This window comes from Siphateles boraxobius, unplaced genomic scaffold, assembly GCF_051911475.1.
Source record: "Siphateles boraxobius isolate OS27281-9 unplaced genomic scaffold, OSU_SipBor_1 17, whole genome shotgun sequence".
Classification (NCBI taxonomy): domain Eukaryota; kingdom Metazoa; phylum Chordata; class Actinopteri; order Cypriniformes; family Leuciscidae; genus Siphateles; species Siphateles boraxobius.
This window is the reverse complement of record NW_027508777.1, coordinates 4,111,878-4,132,500: the sequence shown is the minus strand read 5'-3', so window position 1 is coordinate 4,132,500 and position 20,623 is coordinate 4,111,878. Positions and strand designations below refer to the sequence as shown.

General features: G+C 39.8%; 1 protein-coding gene across 6 annotated transcripts in view; it reads left to right on the top strand.

The window, feature by feature from the left end:
- LOC143740254 (MSL complex subunit 3-like) overlaps positions 1-20,623 on the top strand; it is a 272,665-nt gene that overhangs the window by 104,817 nt on the left and 147,225 nt on the right. For all 6 annotated transcript variants that reach the window (XM_077232341.1, XM_077232344.1, XM_077232347.1 and 3 more), the window contains 2 exons: positions 17,510-17,638; positions 18,601-18,761. In XM_077232341.1, the coding sequence (XP_077088456.1) occupies positions 17,510-17,638; positions 18,601-18,761 (290 nt within the window). The remainder of the gene's footprint in view (positions 1-17,509; positions 17,639-18,600; positions 18,762-20,623) is intronic.

Genomic DNA, 20,623 nt, shown 5'->3' with positions numbered 1-20,623 from the left:
GAAATCTTTTAAAACTACTTCAAACTTTCTGGCTAGGCTTTTTCAAGCCAACTTAAAGTTTGCCAACAAACTTTTTATCTAGTTTTATTTTATTTTACAAAAGCACAACGTTTTGTTGTTATTATGAGTTTACACAAATAAAAGTAGTTGTGAATAATGTATTATTATTTTCTGTATGACCAGAAATTATAGAGTATTTTAAGTTGTCTCCACTGTTGATAGGAAAATGCGGTGAAAAATTTGAATTACTTGGTTTGAAGTCCTTGCGCATTGCAATTACCTTCTTGCAGATCAGGCAAACGACTTTATCCGACCCGTGAGGTTCGACAAAGTAATCGTTTGTCCATTTATCTTGAAACTGCCTTTTCTCCTCGCTAACATTACGTTTTTTTCTCGAAGGGCCAGGCTCCCGCTCTGGCTCTCGCTCCATCATCTCCATCTTCAGACAACCATTGTTCCGATGGCCTTCTGGGAGTGAGGTCAAGTGCGATCGGTCGGACCACACCTGTAATTACCGCTTATAACTATAGATGCCGCTAAACACCACTAAACGGAGAGATTAATTTTTTCAAAGCAATGTACAGTTTTACAGATGTTTTACAGATGTTATTGCGGGCCGCCAAAAAAGTTTGCGGGCCGCCAAAAAAGTTTCCCGCAGGCCGCACTTTGAGAATCTATGTTTTAAACATAATACTAAACTACCAGCAGGTGGCTGTAGGCGACCGTCTTAATGAGTGAGTCATTGAGTCATTTATTCAAATGATTCGTTCAAGAATGAGACAGATGTTTATGAATGGGTCCTTGAATCTTCGACTCAACCGATTTATTCAAAACGCTGAATCATTCAGTAATGAAACACTTAAGTTTTCCTGTGAGATTCGTGATGGTTCTGCTGTGATCTTTCTTTGGAACTATTTTTGCTGCTGAAACAGAACTAAAACAGTCAATATTGCATCTAAAATTTAAAGGCCATGTTGCAAGGTTAATTTTTCAACGAATTTGTTTAATTTGCTGGTTGGTAATAAACATTTAAACACTTGTATTTTATGTTGTTGGGTATCACAAAACGGAATATTATACGAAAAAGTAGGTACTATCTTACAGCGGTTTGCAACGATTCTCCTTTCCCGCACAATGCATTGCATTACGTCACCTTGGGGATAGAATTTACCAAAGACCGCCTTGAGAGCATTGAGAGTGACTAGAGAGAGACGAGTAGTAGACGAGATTATTCAGATGGCAGATTATAGATAAATTAAATAGATAAATACATAGATATATAGACTGCATATATACATAGACAGACAGATATATATTGATATATAGATAGATAGGCTAGCATATGCAGCAACTGCACATCCAATGGCGCGGGCGCCTCTGACGTGCGAACCAACTCTACGTTGTCAATCTACCTACTATATATTTCTATCTATTTATCTATCTAGCTGCTATCTATCTATGCTAACGTTATGCTATCTGGCTGTCTGCCTATCTCTCTCTATACCGCCCACACAAGCACCTGCCAAACACAGCGACAGAGACGCGGCGGCTACGTTTGCAACAACATTTTGACCGGAAAAAGAGATAAACGCTTATGGTGTGTTCACACTGAACACGACGCCCGGCGCGAATCATGCGTCTATTCGCGTCTTTGCATTGACTTTGTATGTAATCTACTCGCGCAAATAATTAAATTCGCGTTCGGTGTCAACACACCACGCTCATATAGCTAGCAAGATGCCTTCTATTTCTAGATAACAAAGACAAAGTTTACCAGTACTACGACACTGACAAAGGTTACCGGTACTTATCTGAACTAACGTCATAATCACTGCCACTAGATAAAAAGACAGATTTTTCACTCGGTGCTATCCACCTTATTCTGCTCTAAACAATGCGCGCCGCCATGACGACGACTCCGGTTGCCTATTTCCGGTTCGTACTGTATTAGCAGTGAGAGAATGAGTTCAGGCTCTACATGTGCTGTTGTTGGTTGTTTTAACAATTCAAATAAGATAAAAAACTTTTTAGAAACTGGGTGCTTTGAGCATAAGATAAAAAGGAGAGAATGCCTATGTCCGGTTCGTATCAGCTACATTCAATACCAGAGAGTAGACATTTTTGGTTTGCTGCGCTAAAACTGAAGCATCCAACGAAGATCGCTGGGTATTATGCAATTAATATTCGAGAATCGCACCCCTCCATCACATCACGCACACATGCATGTAAAGGCTATAGGCTACACACCAGAGCACATGAGCAAAGCGGAGCAGTGTGACGCTTAAATATAAGTTAAACAAAAAAAACAACAACTAAACATACGTTTTATATTTAAGTTTCAAAATATATAGTTTTTTTAAAAATGTATTTAATCTATGTTGATTATATGAAAAGGGAACCGCATAAGATGAGTCAGATATGATCATAAGATGCCCAATATATCGGAAAACATTTGGAATGGCTCAGACATGATTTTGACCACTTATCAAGTTTTGTTTTGTACAAAGCCTTTCTTTAAAGTGAATTTCGTTTAGTATAAATTGTATCTTCATTTTTATCAATGTTTTATCAACAAATTGCCTGGAATAATAAATAAGCACAAATAGTAGATATACAGGACACGGAGGCGCGGGTGCGTGAACTGGAGCGCGTCTTATTAATCAACGAAACTCAGCGTATAAGTTACTTGCCTCACATACATGATAATTATATCTATAGAAAGCTAGAAATGTGTACTTTTAAATAAAATAATTAAATTAGAGCAGAAATGGGCTGCTCTCTGCTTATGTATAGGTTAATTCGTATGAAGTGTGCATTTCTCTCTATTGGCGCGTTCACTACTGCGAACATGGCGAGTCAGTATCATCAAATTTATCTTTGCAGTCGACACTTACAGAAAACACTAGTTATTAATAAACAATTCAAATGTTTATTGCATAATCATTACTTTTGCCGGGTTTTTTTGTGGCAAGCTTATGCGTGCGTTGAGATATATTACGAAAACGCTCATTATGGTTTAGCATTCTCTCCCATATAGTATACATAACTTCCAATCCAACTTCAGTCGTGCACGGGCAGGGGCAGCCCTACTTATTTCACATATTTTCTAAACAGCATATCACTGCGGCGTCCTGAGCAAGCGGCGCTTAATCTTCATAAAGCTTCGAACCGGAAAAGGACAACCGGCTTCCGGTTCAAACCCGCTATGAATCATGGGAAAATTCGCTAACCAGGAAAAAGGTGGATATTACAGTAAAAAAAAATGTGTCGTTATTGTGCACTGCTGCTCGTAGACTAGCTCCAGTCCTCATTGCTGCGTTGCTAAATGATAGCAACTCACCAGGACACTTCACCAACTCTCCACTCATTCTCCTCTGACCATGCATTTAATTGGCTTTAACGGTCATCAGTTCTTGGCAATTCCTCATTTGCCCTCTCACGTCTGGCAGGTTCGAAATTATACGGCTGCGGGCCATCATACATGTTGGCTCTTGCCACATCTTCCTCATCCCAGTCAGTCGCCATATACTAGACTGAGGCTACCTTTCCTCCACTTCTCCCGAACGTGACGTCATCACCGAATTGCGTAAAAAAACAAACGTTACTACAAAAAACGTAAAAAAATGATCTTTAAGACAATTTTTGAGACATTTTAAAAATGATATACATATCTTGAGTGATTTATGTACCCATTAATTGACAGTGGTGGTTAACCTGCAACATGGCCTTTAAGTGACTTAATTGTAACGGTTTATTGAACTGTTGTATGAAATCAATGTCACATTTTCAATCGTGATGGTATTCAGGAAACAGCACTCGTCGTGTGAGGTTGCTTAACTGTATCATATGTTAAAAATTTAAAAACTCCACATTTCAAATTTTTATAATCAGTATGTTGTTAACGGAGTTTCTTTGTGCTTGTCTTGCTTGAAATCAGAATTCTCTCGTTTTAGTGATTCCCTAGTTATTATTTTTTTATGGAGGGGGGAGATAGGAATGTCCTTTTATACTTAGATATATACTTAGATTCTATAGGCTACTCAACATAGAAATATGAATGTGTTGTTTCTTCATCCCATCGTCCTGTGAAGATGAACATTTGGTTGAGAACACTTTATAATACTATTTGTCATAAATTCTGGTGTATTGAAAAGGCTACTTCCAACTGCCGGGGGTTCTGCTGGGACAGGAGGCTCCAAAAGACAGATATTACCATCAGAATCTTTAAGGACCAACGAAAAACCCAACCCAAAGTAAAATAAATGGAAATATCAAAAATAGCCTATATAAAAAATAACACATATGTAGACCTCTTACATTTTATGAAGGCCCTTGAATCTTTGTGTGTGAAGAGTGACTGGCTCTGATGAAGTCCCTCTAGGAATTCCCTCAGACATTGGCCTTCCAGCATTGAGGCTCAGGGCCATCTCCATCTCCTCTGCATTTATCAGAGGTGGTGGTGCAGGTCCTCCCCCCGTTTTTCGGGGCTCTGCCTTCTTTCTGTTGGCTGAGTAGAAGTCAAATGAGAATGTACATTAAATTATGTGAAAAAAGAATTAGACCTATGTCAAAAATGCTGCTGCACTGCTAGACACTGGATGCTATTTAGTTGTCAAATGTTTGTAAAGTCAGGTAGCCTACACCCATGATATGTCCAAGCCTTACCTGATTGAATTATGTTTTTATATTTAAGTTGGCTTGGAAAAGCCCACTTACTGATATTGTATTTAAACTTAAGTTGGCTTGGAAAAGCCAACTCACTGATATTGTACTTAAACTTAAGTTGGCTTGGAAAAGCCAACTTACTGATATTGTACTTAAACTTATTATTAGTGGTGATTGCCAAAGGCAAGGCATCATTAGTGTTCTCTTGCATACTTATTAGTGGTGATTGCCAAAGGCATGGCATCACTATTGTTCTTCTCCATTCTTATTATTAGTGATGCTTGCATACTTATTAGTGGGTGCTTGCCAAGGCAAAGCCCCAACTATTACTATTTTTTTTTTTGATTCCGCCAAAAGTTTGACGAGCAATTCCTCCCACAGGTTTTGTCACAGACCCATGAATGAGGCATCAAATCGTTGGGCCTATTGAGGAGTAGTGTCCTATGAGTTTTATAAGAGATCCGGGGAACAGTGTTCGCCCTAGGGGCGAACGAACTTCCGAAAAATCCCATAGACTTAACATTGCGACAAACTTAGACGATTCATAGCTCCGAGCGAGTATTTTGCAGAAACGTGCGGCTTACCGCATTTGAAGAGGCTGGCAGGCTGTAAGAAAATACCTTACAATGGGGTAAAAGTTACATCCCTGTGGGACAGGAGCTGCCCAATTTTACAATAGTGATGCCAAAGGCAAGGCATCACTATTGTTCTTCTCCATACTTATTATTATTAGTGGTGCTTGCCAAAGGCAAGGCATCACTATTGTTCTTCTCCATACTTATTATTAGTGGTGCTTGCCAAAGGCAAGGCATCACTATTGTTATTGTGCATACTTATTATTAGTGGTGCTTGCCAAAGGCAAGGCATCACTAGTGTTCTTCTCCATACTTAGTATTAGTGGTGCTTGCCAAAGGCAAGGCATCACTAGTGTTCTTCTCCATACTTATTATTATTATTCTTATTATTCCACACAAAAGTTTGGCGCGTAACTAGTCCCGCAGCTTTTGTCACAGACCCATGAATGAGGCGTCAAATCGTGCGGCCTGTTAAAAGTTGCACCCCTGGGGGGCAGGAGCTGCCCAAAGTTGCTCCATTGACTTACTATGGTGTGAACGGCCCCTGAAATGAATGTGTTAATAGTGTCACAGACCCCTGAGTGAGGCGTCAAATCGATCGGCTCATTGAGGAGAGGTGTGCAATGACTTTTCTAAGCGATCGGGTGTACGATGTTCGCACAGCGGACGAAAAAGCGGCCAAAAAAGTCCCATTGACTTAACATTGCGGAATGTTCAGAAATTTAAATCCCAACCGACTTTTCACACACACAGACACAAAGGGCCTGACACCCCTGCGTTTCTCTCCCTCTCTCTCTCCCTCAGAGGATTTATATTATCAAGCAGCTAATAAGTAATGGCTTAAAATCTTCATAGCCTCACCCTAGCAACCAATTACAGCACCCTAGCAACCGTAGGCCATAGGCACGAGGCCGCACTCGTTAATAAAGATTTTAAGAACTCTATAATAACTCTATAGTGACTATCTCTTTCTATATTATAATAAATACATACTGACATCACAGACCACTGAGTGAGGCATCAAATCGTGCGGCCTATTGAGGAGAGGTGTGCTACATCTTTTCTAAGAGATCGGGGGTACGGTAATTACCCCAGGGGCAAAAAAGCGCCCCAAAAAATCCCATAGACTTAACATTGCAACAAACTTTGACGAGTCATAGCTCAGAAATCAGATTTCACAGAAACATGTGATTTGCCACATTTGAAGAGGCTGACAGGCTCTGTAAGAACATACCTCACAATGGTGTAAAAGTTGCACCCCTGGGGGGCAGGAGCTGCTCAAAGTTGCCCGATTGATTTACTATGGTGTAGGACACACATTGCATAGGGATTTTGTATTGAACATAGCTCTGGATCACAGTGTCATAGAGACAAGGGGACGGGCTCATTTTACTCAGATGACCAATCAGGCTCTCAGGATCATTGTGAAGCTATTAAGCCACGCCCTAGCAACCATTTAGAGCACCTTAGCAACAAGTTCCATAGACTTCCATTGAAAGAGATCAAAAGGATATCTCCGGATAGAAGTGTCATAGAAACACAAGGGTGGTCTCCTTTGACTCGGGGCAGCAAACAGCCAATAATGAATCACCTCAACACTACGTAGCCCCTCCCTAGCAACCATTGTCGAGCACCTTAACATCCAAAATCCATAGAGGGATATCTTCCATTCTAAATGTCACAGTGGCATGGAAGTTGGTTTATATCATTCATACTGACAAGCAGCCGTTGGACTTTCATGACTGGCAGCTTCAAACCTACTCCCTAGCAACCAAAAAGTGTACCCTAGCAACCATTTTGCAAGACCTATATCTCTGTATCAGAACATTGTATAGAGATGGGGGTTAACTCTTTTGATTCATATGCTAGCTGTGAATAGCTACATGCTAATAATGATTAGGTTTGTGCTAAATAATGCCAAGAAAATGTTTAGAACTCCAACAGTAACCATCTGTGACAACTACCAACCACCTAGTAACACCATAGCAACCACCCAGAATACCTTAGCAACCGCCTAGCAAAGCCCTAGCAACCACCCAGAATACCCTAGCAAAAGCCTAGCAATACCATAGCAACTACCCAGAACACCATAGCAACTGCCTAGCAACACACAGAATACCCTAGCAACACCATAGCAACCACCCAGAACACCCTAGCAACATCATAGCAACCAACCAGAATACCCTGGCAACCGCCTAGCAACACCATAGCAACCACCCAGAACACCCTAGCAACCGCCAAGAAACACCATAGCAACCACCCAGAACACCCTAGCAACCACCTAGCAACATCATAGCAACCAACCAGAATACCCTGGCAACCGCCTAGCAACACCATAGCAACCATCCAGAATACCCTAGCAACCGCCTAGCAACACCATAGCAACCGCCCGGAACACCCTAGCAACCGCCTAGCAACCACCCAGATCACCCTAGCAACCACCCATAATACCCTAGCAAGCACCTAGCAACACCATAGCAACTACCCAGAACAACCTAGCAACCGCCTAGCAACACCCTAGCAACCACCCATAATATCCTAGCAACCCCCTAGTAACGCCCTAGCAACCATCCAGAATACCCTACCAACCGCCTAGCAACACCATAGCAACCACCAAGAACACCCTAGCAACCGTCTAGCAACCACCTGAACACATGAATAAGCCATATCTCAGCACAAGAACATCGTACAGACATGTTTGTTGGCTCGTATGCAATCATGTACCACACCCTAACAACCGAGTGGTGAGTTTTGCCACTGCAAGCACCACTTTACATTTTCTTCTGGAAATGTACATTCTAGTTATTATTTTTATTCTGGACAAAGTTTGGCGCATAACTCCTCACGCACCGTTTGTCACAGACCCATGAGTGAGGCGTCAAATCGTGTGGCTCATTGAGGAGAGGTGTGCTATGACTTTTCTAAGCGATCGGGTGTACGATGTTCGCACAGCGGACGAAAAAGCGTCCACAAAATCCCATTGACTTAACACCGCGGAATGTTCAGAAATTTAAATCCCAACCGACTTTTTCACACACACAGACACAAAGGGGCTGACACCCCTACGTTTCCATCCCTCTCTCTCTCCCTCAGAGGATTTATATTATCAAGCAGGCAATAAGTAATGGACTAAAATCTTCATAGCCTCACCCTAGCAACCAATTACAGCACCCTAGCAACCGTAGAACATGGGCACGAGGCCGCAGGCTTTAACTTTATCGTTAATAAAGATTTTAAGAACTCTATAATAACTCTATAGTAAATATATTTTACTATGTTGTAATAAATACATGCTGACATCACAGACCCCTGAGTGAGGCGTCAAATCGTGCGGCCTAGGTGTGCTACATCTTTTTCTAAGAGATCGGGGGTACAATGTTTAACCCAGGGGCAAAAAATTGGGTAAAAAAATCCCATAGACTTAACATTGCAACAAACTTTGACGAGTCATAGCTCAGAAATCAGATTTCACAGAAACGTGTGATTTGCCACATTTGAAGAGGCAGACAGGCTCTGTAAGAACATATCTCACAATGGGGTAAAAGTTGCACCCCTGGGGGTCAGGAGCTGCCCAAAGTTGCCCCATTAACTTACCATGGGGAAGCAACGTGAAATGACCCGTGAAATGGGCCCGTGAAATGGGCCGTCCTACACATTGCTAAGGGATTTTGTATTGAACATAGCTCTGGATCACAGTGTCATAGAGACAAGGGGGCGGGCTCATTTTACTCAAACGACCAATCAGTGTCTCAGGATCATTGTGAAGCTATTAAGCCACGCCCTAATAACCATTTAGAGCACCTTAGCAACAACTTCCATAGACTTCCATTGAAAGAGATCAAAGGGATATCTCCGGACAGAATTGTCATAGAAACACGAGGGCGGTCTCGTTTGACTTGGGGCAGCAAACAGCCAATCATGAATTATATCAACAACTCCTAGCCCCTCCCTAGCAACCATGGTCGAGCACCTTAGCAACCAAAATCCATAGAGGGATATCTTCCATTCTGAATGTCACAGAGGCATGGGAGTTGGTTTATATCATACATACTGTCAAGCAGCCTTTGAAGTTTCATGATTGGCAGTTGCCAAGCCACTCCCTAGCAAAGAAAACAGATTACCCTAGCAACCATTATGCAAAACCTATATCTCTGCAACATAACATCATATAGAGATGGGGTTAACACGAGTTTAACTCGGGGTATTAGTATGGTGTTCCTAATAATCCTTTAGGTGTGTGTGTGTGTGTGTGTATATATATATATATATATATATATATATATATATATTATATAATATATATATATATATATATATAAACATGCATACATGCATACATACATAGGAAAGGAAAAGATGTGGTAGAAAAAAGTGTACAAGAAATAAGGATAACCGCACCCTGGAGAGGATTGTGAAACAAAATCCATTCAAAAATTTGGGGGAGATTAACAAAAAGTGTACTGCAGCCGGAGTCAGTGCTTCAAGAACCACCACGCACAGACGTATGCAAGACATGGATTGCAGCTATCGCATTCCTTGTGTCAATACTCTCTTGTGTCACAAGCGTCTCGCCTGGGCTAGAGACAAAAAGGACTGGACTGTGCAGTGCCACAGATTGATCGACTCCATGCCACGCCGCATTGCTGCAGTAATTCAGGCAAAAAGAGCCCCAACTATGTATTGAGTGCTGTACATGCTCATACTTTTCATGTTCATACTTTTCAGTTGGCCAACATTTCTAAAAATCCTTTTTTTGTATTGGTTTAAGTAATTTTCTAATTTTTGTAGATACTGAATTTGGGATTTTCATTAATTTTAGTTTAATCATCACAATTAAATGAAATAAACATTTGGTTGGAGGGACAGTTCAATAGGTGTTAGTGGGTGTTAATGTTCCGTCTTTCATATGGAGAGTGTCGATAGCCAGCCTGATGAGCATGCAAAGGCAAAATTATTTTAAGGATAAATCTCTCGGTGTTTATTGTATTTAAAGTTTTTTTCACACAAAATTTCAATTAAAGTGTTCAATCCAGTTGTTTCAACTGGTTTTGTAGAGTTTTAGAATGTTTGAGCAGTGTGTATGATTGTCAACAATCTGGCATTATCTAAACATGAACTGTTGACGAAACGCGTTCATGCCAAGAAACGAATGGGAGTGAGCAGATACAGTGCTCTTTAATTCAGCTGCAATTTATTCAGCAATACAAATTTAAAATGTCGCAAGAATAAGATTCCGGTTTTCTTATTTTGCATCGCAAAGGAAATAAACTCTAAACTCGATGCAACTCTGTTTTAAATAAACTGTCTTGACAATTTTAGTGTTCTTTTACATTTTCATTGGTTTTTATATTGAAAGCAATACTATTTAGTGATGTACCGATTGATCGGCTGGTGCCCGGAATTGGCCGATTTTCACGTGATGCATGCAAATGCATTCAACAACATCAGCATCACACGGAACGCACAAGTAGGAAACCTCCTGAATTACGGCCGTTTCACACCGTAAGCGTGAGCAGCACTTTTTTTTCCTGCTTGCATGTTAATCAATAAGTGCATTGACATCGAGAGCAGGAGCAGCGCGTGAGCGTCGAGCAGGAGCGTCGCGTGAGCAACATTGAAGCGGGGTTTGGGCGCAGAGTCTATTTTTGCTGCGCTGCTCGCGCTCAATTTAAGTGAAAGCACACTTTTGATGGACAAAATAAATATGATTTCACAAAAAAAGTAAAAAAAATAAAATAAAATAAACTTGCCATTGTTGTAATGTTACAAGTGATTGCAATAGGCTTGTGTGTGTGTTTTGAGAAATATCTTTATACTGCAAGGCTATATTTATTTTATTTTTATTTGCTATTTATATATTATTTTATTGACATTACCTGTTTTCATACAGAAGTTTAGTTTCCTAAATAAGTAAATATATCACTTTTTTAGTTGAATATTGGAAGTGGAAGATATATGTGAATTTCCTACACCAGGAGTAATATTTGTATAGTTTTATTTTATTTGTTCAAAAAATGTTCTATGTAAAATGTTCTATTAACAGAAAGATAGAAAATAAATATTTGTGTTTGCTGTAAACAGTGTTGGTCAAGTTACTTGGAAATAGTAATTAGTTACTGATTACTGATTACTTCTCCAAGAAAGTAATCCAGTTACTTTACTGATTACTCATTTTCAAAAGTAATTAGTTACTTTACTAGTTACTTTACTAAGTTACTTTTCAAAAACATTATGCACGACCTGAATACACTATAAAGCAATAGACCTTTCATTCTAATTCTATCCTTTCTGCATATTCCATCATCTAAAATTGAATCAAATGAAACATTCTCTTTTTTAAAACTTGTTTTATTAGTTTCAATATTTAAATTTCTGCATATTCCAGCATATAAAATAAAAACAATTTTTTAAACCCTTCATTCGAATAGATGTAGGCCTAAATAAAATACAGCAATAAAGTAATTAAAATGAAAGTATCTCCTGACTGTATTCAAAATAAGTAACATTTACATTTTTTAATAGTAAAGTGCAGAGAAGCGAAAAATAATTTACCAAAACAGAAAATGCTGTTGCATGCCACATTTAGGCTGTTAGTCCAGACTCCAGTCTCATTTTATGGCTACCCTGACAAAGCCCTATGCTTTTTTGCTTTCTTTCGGAGTGAAACAGTGGTTATATCGCATCAGCAGAAGCTTCTCAAACCTCCTATCACACAGTCTATTCCTTTTCGGGGAAAGCACCAATCAACCTAAACTGAACAGCCGTTCCACTGGTGCACTGGATGGAGTTGGAGTGTTGTATTTCATGTACATCTTTTTGAGGTTTGGGAACTGATTCAGAATCTCAAGCTCATAGCCTGACCTTAAATAGTCAGTTACTTCTTTTTCTGCTGAGAAGCTTTCTGTGGGCTGGTTCTCACACTCTGTTGTCAAAAGCTCCTTCAAATGATCTCTCCTACGCTCATCCCTCAGCCATCGAAGTTTGAACTTGGGACAAGTGGCCGCTGCAAGAAGTGCTTCTTGGCTATCCAGTACAGCATCAAAACGAATCTTGATGGCCTGTAAAATACAATATGATATAACTAAGAATATATTTGTTTTACTATATAAATTGGCTATTTTAACTATTTTGTGGGCTCTACTGACCTAAACCATCTCATGTGCTATCAATACTGTATGAGATTTAATTTTGGTTGAGGCGGTTTTGACCTCTTTATTTCAATCTTATATTGTTGTTAAGATTAATATTGATGATTAATGATGATCAATATCCCTGATATTGAACAGGGTATAAATAATTGATCATTTATTATATTCTATCATTTTAATAATTGTACTCACTGCTTAAAACAAACAAAGTGTAAGATCTGCCCACCATGAATTGTATAATAAATCCAACAAATCCACCTAAATCAATTATCAAATAATAATCTTACCTTTACAATAACATCTGGAAGGCTGGCTGTCATTCTAGAGAGGTCATCTTTCAGGGCTAGTGTCTTTGACATCAGGCTTGTGAGTGTTGGTAGTAAAGCCCCATAGGTGCATTCATCCCCTTGTAAGATGTCTAGTGCTACGGTCAGGGGCTTCATCACGGTGCAGTACTCTTGTAAGAATAGGTACTCCCTTTCATTAAGGCACTTGATTCCCAGTTTTACACACAGGGGATTCAGCTCATTCATCGGAATTGTGATGATTCTGGAAATGGCCTCATACTGGGAATTCCACCTTGTGGATGTAGGTACCATTAGTTTCCTGCGGCTGATTTCCTCCACCTGTTCAGAGGCTAATGTTGATCGACTTGCTTTAGTCCAAAGAGCAGAGCATTTTGCAATACTACTCCTATATACAGCCTTGGTGTCTGCACAGGAATTTAGATGTTTGTCAACATCACTTGTTGAAATGAGATTAATTGTGTGTGATGCACACCTGTAGTGTGGAGGGAGCCTAAACTGTCCATCACCAGATGTGGTTGAAAGAGCTTCTATGACATCTGTAAAAGTCGGTTCCTCATCATCACCTTCTTCTTCATTTTCAGATTCAGACTCTAAATTACAGGGCTGATACACTCTGAATGCTTTGGCAAAATTAGATGCATTATCAGTTACAGTGGCAACAACTTTACCATGCAGTCCATATGATGAATGGATTTCTTCAATCTCTGCTCCAATTACATCATAGGTGTGCCTGCCTCTAATTCTCTTGCATGCTAGGGCGGCCTTGTTGCGCTGTAAAGTGGAATTAATCCAGTGAACTGTTACACCCATAAAACTTTTGTTATTTACCGTCCAGATGTCAGCAGTAGTGGAAACAAAGTCTACATCTCCGAGTGCAGCCTTCAAATTAGCGTCCATTATGTCATATTCTCTCTCAAGGTATCCTGCAAATGACTTTCTCTGCGGCAGCTTGACACCGTGTTTGGTCGGTATTTTTTCTACGATGCGTCAGAATGATTCAGAGTCAACAGTGGAAATTGCCAGCATGTCCTCGACAATATAGCCGGCGACGAGCTTATTCAGTTCAGCGGCACTGAGTCCTGTCACTTTTAAGTCTATTTTCACCTGTTTAGCAGGAGAGGGGCCGTCGGAGGTTCGCCCGGTGGAATTGGATGTAGCCGCAGCGGTCATGTCAGTTGGCGGTCCAGGGTTATTTTCAGAAAGTTTAACATTCCTGTGCTGGCTTGCTAGGTGCTTGCTCAGATTTGAGGTCGAATTTTTCGCGGTAGATAAAAGTTTTCTTCCCACGCAGAGTGTACAGCGGACGCTGATGTTTTTGTCACCTTTAACCGAGTCAAACTCAAAGTAATGTCGGTACTTCCAAGTATTAAACGCTGAATGGTCTTGCTCTCTTCCGCGCTCCATGTTGTCTCGTTCAACACTACACATGTCGGTGTTTACAGTTACCACTGACGTCGCGGCGCTGATACGTCATCATTGTCACTCACGACTCACGTCACTCACGAGACAGTGTTACGAAACAAAATCACGGTCAAGTACTGCAGTAACGCAGCCGGCTTACGGAGAAGTAACTATAATCTAATTACTTTTTTTGCAACTGTAATCCCTTACTTTACTCGTTACTTGAAAAAAGTAATCGGATTACAGTAACGCATTACTTCTAACGCGTTACTGGCCAACACTGGCTGTAAAGTGGTTAGAAAAAATGAAATCGGAATTGGCTAAAATCGGTATCAGCAGGCCAAACTCATGAAAAATTGAAAATCAGAATCGGCCCAGAAAATTGTAATTGGTGCACCTCTAATACTATTTAGTTAGTCTGTTATTTTTTGTAGCCAAGTCAACAAAAGTCTTTTTCTGATTTGTTCAATGTATGGATCTGTTTTGAAAATTTTCTTCCGTTTCTATGGCCGGGTATCACTGTCAGTCATCTCAGTTTCGTGAATGATACACAAAAGAATTTAGCAGATTAAAGACGAGCTTCTTCAATTTCATTTTCTGACACGATCGCTGACAATCTTCCTTCATCAGTTTTGTCTGTGTAATGGCTCTACTGGAATGTAGCAATGTTGTAATGTGCCATTGATAATTAAACAAAACACTTGCCTTTAAATAAATAAACAGTTAATAAACTCGCTAATAAACGGTTAGCTATTTAAGCATCAAGAACGGTAAAACATAAACGCTGTCATTGGTTAAGAGCATGTAGGCTACAATGAGATTCGATCTCGGATTGCTTGAAGCTCCGTGAGACTCATGTTGTTGCGTTGACCACAGAGCTACCGTCTGAACGCTGTTAAGATAACGTCTTTTATGCTCTTGCAAAGCCTCATTGATGTATCCTAATATGTTTCTATTTAAATGTTTTGTTGAAATATTTTCATTATTTATTCAATTTAATTTCAGTAATTTCAGTATTGTGATTATGAATTCGTTTAAATACAAAGTTTCACTTAAATTCATCTGCTACCAGCTTTCAATCGCTCTGAATGTGGCGCGGCGGCAGATTACACAATAGAGAGAATAAACTGACACTTTTCAAAGTCTGTGATTGTAGCGCCTCTTAGCGGTAAAAGGCAGTAAATACACAACCACAATTTACCGCCGCGGGAACGGTTATTCTGGTTGAGTACCAACTGTACCTGGGAAAAGCCACATAGCCCTTCTCATCACGAGACACTTTCATGAACGGGTCAGACACCAAGGTTGTCTGTTTACATAAGATGCAATCAGAAATGCAGCATTCTGGATCGTCGGGGCGAGAAAACGCATTCATAGAGTGATTCAGAAATGTATCATCTATCAGAAACTCAGAGGAAGAGTCCTTGAACAGAAGATGGCAGATCTTCCTCCAGATCGACTTACCACAGATCCACCTTTCACTTATGTCGGCCTTGACGTCTTTGGGCCCTCCGACGCTTCTTTGTCATAAGGGGTCCAGCAAAACAAATCAGATCAGACTGTGGCACAAATTTCAAGGGTGCTTGTAAGGAGCTGGGAATGCTTGCAGAAGAGCGTAGTTTTAGGAGCTACTTGAATGAGGAAGGATCTTAGAATGTCGTTGGATCTTTAATCCCCCTCATGCATCCCATATGGGAGGAGCTTGGGAGCGACTTATCGGAGTTGCACGTCGCATATTAGACTCCATGCTGCTTCAAAACAGTCACTCATCTCACTCATGAAATGCTGGTGACATTCTCGGCAGAAGTTTCTGCAATTAGGAATGCAAGACCTCTTGCACCGATCTCAAGTGACCCAAATTCACCCGCCCTGTTGACTCCAGCTACTCTTTTGACTCAGAAAGTTGGTGTCTTGTCTCCTCCTCCAGGGGACTTTTAAAAGGGTCTTTGCCGACAGAAATGGAAGCAATTTCAACAACTTGCCAGCACCTTCTGGGAGAGGTGGCGCCGTGAGTACCTAGTCAATCTTCAAAGTCGCCGCAAATGGCACACCAACCAGCCTAACATCAGGGAAGGAGATATTGTACTTATGAAGGAGGCTCAAGTCAAGAGGAATGACTGGCCGATGGCTCTTGTCTCTAAGGTCTTCCCAGGCGATGATGAAAAGGTCAGGAAAATTGAAATCAAGGTCACCAAGGATGGGAAGTGTAAAACTTATCTGAGACCTGTGTCCCAAGTCATTCTTCCTCTGTCACTAGAAGAACAGAAAGAATAATGTTCTACAGAACTGTTGCATTGTTAGTAGTGGTATTTCTAAAATATCAGACGGGGACTGTTCTGACTATTTAAGTAGTCATATAATTTGTTTTATTTAAAGCAGATGTCTCGCTGATAAAAATATATTCTTCTGTTGTTTCATGCCAAAGAGGCCATCGTCTGTAATTTTATTTAATATCATCTATGTTAAAAAATTAGTATTTCATAGGATTTAAGAAAACATTTGCTGTACATTTTCAAAGAAAATTGTCATCTTTCTTTCATATATTAACACTAGATTGTTTTCTTTCTTAATTTACTTTTATTCATACTTAATGTACATTTTCTGTTTGTATTGTAGGTTCGCAAAAAGAATTACGTTATTTCAATAATTATAATTATTTCAAAGTAAAACACTGAAAAAGGAATTCTTTGGTTTCGACTTTTTCTTCAACCCTCATCCTGTTTAACTATCTGTTGAGCTGCAACCTACTTACATCAGGGACAGAATATTTACAGGATAATGTGAAATATATTTTTTCTTGAGAAAAATTAACATGTTGGCTATCTACTATAGCCTACCTAATATTTATCCAAATGAGTCAATATTTAATCAAGGTTGAAATCAAATCAAGAATTGAACTGAAATCGTGAAAATTGTGTTATAATACAATAATACAAACAGTAGCTTACCAGTCATTGTACCATGTAAACAATGTAACATGTTGTCACTAAACTGTTTTGTGGTTTGTTTGACACCAAATTTTTTGACAATCACAATTACACCTTTTGTGATGCAAGTAGTTGTTTTTTTTACATCCCTCCCAATCCATCCGTTTCTCTTGTGCAATTAAAATATCGTGATGATACCGTATACCGTGATAAAAGCTTAATCAATTAATCGCAGCATGAAAATTTGATACCTGCACATGCCTAAATTTGTATTTTGTTACCCTGGTAACCAGGGGCCTGTTCTGCCCTTTTGGGGGGTTTTCACAAGGGGCTTGCTGCCTCATTCATTAAAAAAATATAATGAATAAAGTCTAATTGGTCTAGTTGACACTACTTTGTTTATTATTTGTAATCTGAATCTGCATGACTTGGAACATGGAATTACACAAATCCTCTTCTAACCTTAATTCTATGCTTTTACACAGAGGGCAGAGCAAGAGCCGCAGACCAAAAGGGAGAGTGAAGACAAGAGCATCACTATAAACATTGACATCCCTGATGTTCTCAAGAAGAAGCTGGAGGATGACTGTTACTATATCAACAAAAGAAAGAAGGTATGCATGTTACTCCTTCGGTAAAATAAAAGTACATGTACATAAAAGAGCATGATTCAATCCAAACCAGAATAGGGCTGTGCGATATGGACCGAAAAAACTGTAACGATTTCTTTTTTAGAATTTGAATTTTGCGATTTCGATTTTAATCACAATATTGACACGCACAGACACGCTTTATATTCATAAATGCATTCAGTGTGAATTTCAAACATCTTTCCAAAGGAAACCAATTAGAGCTTTATCAAAAAGCTGTAACATGTCTCTAAAATAGACATAAGGCAAAATAATCAATAAGTAAATTTGTAACAATGTTTCTAGAACAGATGTATGGCAAAACAAAAATTAATGTGGATAATCAAACCATCAAAAAAACAAAACAAAAAACAGACTAAAGTCTCTCAAATAACTAAAATTAGAACAGCACTTAAACACACGTCGGTTTAATTCATAATGGGAGCTAGAGGGCGCCCTCAAGCAGAAATTCCACATTTGAAGAAATTTCAAACACGTTATTAAACGTTGTCTTTTGTTGGACAACAGGTTTATAAATGCGTCACATAAGTTTGGGAAGATATTTGATGCGTGTTGCTTTTTCAAATGCACGTTGCTTTTTCAAATGCTTCTGACTTGCACTTGCAGTGCTTTCAGAGATGGAGCAGCATTTACTACTGATCACAGAGCCGCTCTTTACTAACACGTTGTGCAAATATTTGTTTAATTAAAAATCGCACTAACCCAAATCGCGATTTCGGTTCGATTTCGATTAATCGTACAGCCCTTGACCAGAACTTGATTTAATGCCTCAAATTAATATGATTAAAATGGAAACACCACAGCATCTCTCTTGGTCTACCAATAAGTTCAGATTTACTTTGGTTTCTTGATTGCAAAATTTGTCCCTTTTAAGGGCATTGTCTAATGTTGACAAAAATTATTTAATTTTGTTTCATTGACAACAGCTGGTGAAGCTTCCATGCCTGATGAATGTAGTAAACATTCTGGAATCCTATGTGAAACACTTCACCCTAAATGCAGCTTTCTCAGCTAATGAGCGCTATCAGCACCCTCAGAGCTCCACACAGACCAATATGAGCCTACACTATATGCCACCTGAGAGGAAGTAAGTAGTAGCCGTTTTTTTATTTATTTTTTATTTGTCATATACATATAATATTATATATATATATATACATAATGAGCTGCATAATGAGCCTTTCAAACAGGTGTGTCACTGGGTACCAAAGAATGCGAGGACAAAAGAAACTAGAATGTACATTTCCAGAAGAAAATGTGAGGTGGTGCTTGCAGTGGCAAAACTCGCCACACGGTTGCTAGAGTGTGGTACATGATTGGATACGAACCAACAAACATGTCTGTACGACGTTTTGGTGCTGAGATATGGCTTATTCATGTGTTCATTCTTGTGTTCAGGTGGTTGCTAGGTAGTTGCTAGGGTGTTTTGAGTGGTTGCTATGCGGTTGCTAGGGGGTTTTGGGTGGTTGCTAGGGAATTCTGGGTGGTTGCTAGGGTGTTGGGTGGTTGCTAGGCGGTTGCTAGGGTGTTTGAGTGGTTGCTATGGTGTTGCTAAGCGGTTGCTAGGGTATTCTGGGTGGTTGCTAGAGTGTTTCTTGGATGTTCTGGGTGGTTACTATGAGGTTTCTAGGTGGTTGCTATGGTGTTTCTAAGTGGTTGCTAGGGTGATCTGGGTGGTTGCTAGGCAGTTGCTAGGGTGTTCTGGGTGGTTGCTAGGATGTTGCTAGGTGGTTGCTGGGGTATTCTGGGTGGTTGCTAGGGAGTGGCTTGGCAGCTGCCAGTCATGAAACTCAAAAGGCTGATTGTCACTGTGAATGATATAAACCAACTCCCATGCCTCTGTGACATTCAGAATGGAAGATATCCCTCTATGGATTTTGGTTGCTAAGGTGCTCGACAATGGTTGCTAGGGAGGGGCTACGTAGTGTTGGTTAATTATTGGCTGTTTGCTTCCCCGAGTCAAACGAGACCACCCTTGTGTTTCTATGACCCTTCTATCCCGAGATATCCTTTTGATCTCTTTCAGTGGAAGTCTATGGAACTTGTTGCTAAGGTGCTCTAAATTGTTGCTAGGGCGTGACTTAATAGCTTCAAAATGATCTTGAGAGACTGATTGGTCATCTGAGTAAAATGAGTCCGTCCTCTTGTCTCTATGAGCCTGTGATCCAGAGCTATGTTCAATACAAAATCCCTATGCAATGTGTAGGACGGCCCATTTCATGCCTCACTCACTCACGCCTCACTTTTTTGCCCCTGGGGCAATTACCGTACCCCCGATCTCCGATCTCTAGAAAAGATGTAGCAAACCTCTCCTCAATAGGCCGCACGATATAACATAGTAACAGATAGTTACTATGTTACTATGGCCTACGGTTTCTAGGGTGCTGTAATTGGTTGCTAGGTTGAGGCTATGAAGATTTTAGACCATTACTTATTGGCTACTTGATAATATAAATCCTCTGAGGGAGAGAGAGAGGGAGAGAAATGCAGGGGTGTCAGGCCCCTTGTGTCTGTGTGTGTGAAAGTCGGTTGCGATTTAAATTTCAGAACATTCCGCAATGTTAAGTCAATGGGACTTTATTGGCCGCTTTTCCGTCCGCTGTGCGAACATCATACACCCGATCGCTTAGAAAAATCATAGCACACCTCTCCTCAATGAGCCGGTCGATTTGACGCCTCACTCATGGGTCTGTGACAAACTTTGCGGGAGAATTTTAACAATATTTCAAGTGTAATCTTTCTTTGTAAAAAGTACACATTTTATCATACGTATTTCAAAGGTAAGGATTCATTAGTTTGAATATTGGAACAAACACTATAATAACATCTTAGTTGATAATTCAAAATACCTACTTTATTTTAGACAAAACATCCCATACTATAAATTTAACATATGAGCAGAAATTGGCAAACAAAAGCTTATTTGATGTAGCAGTAGTCTTTTTTTTT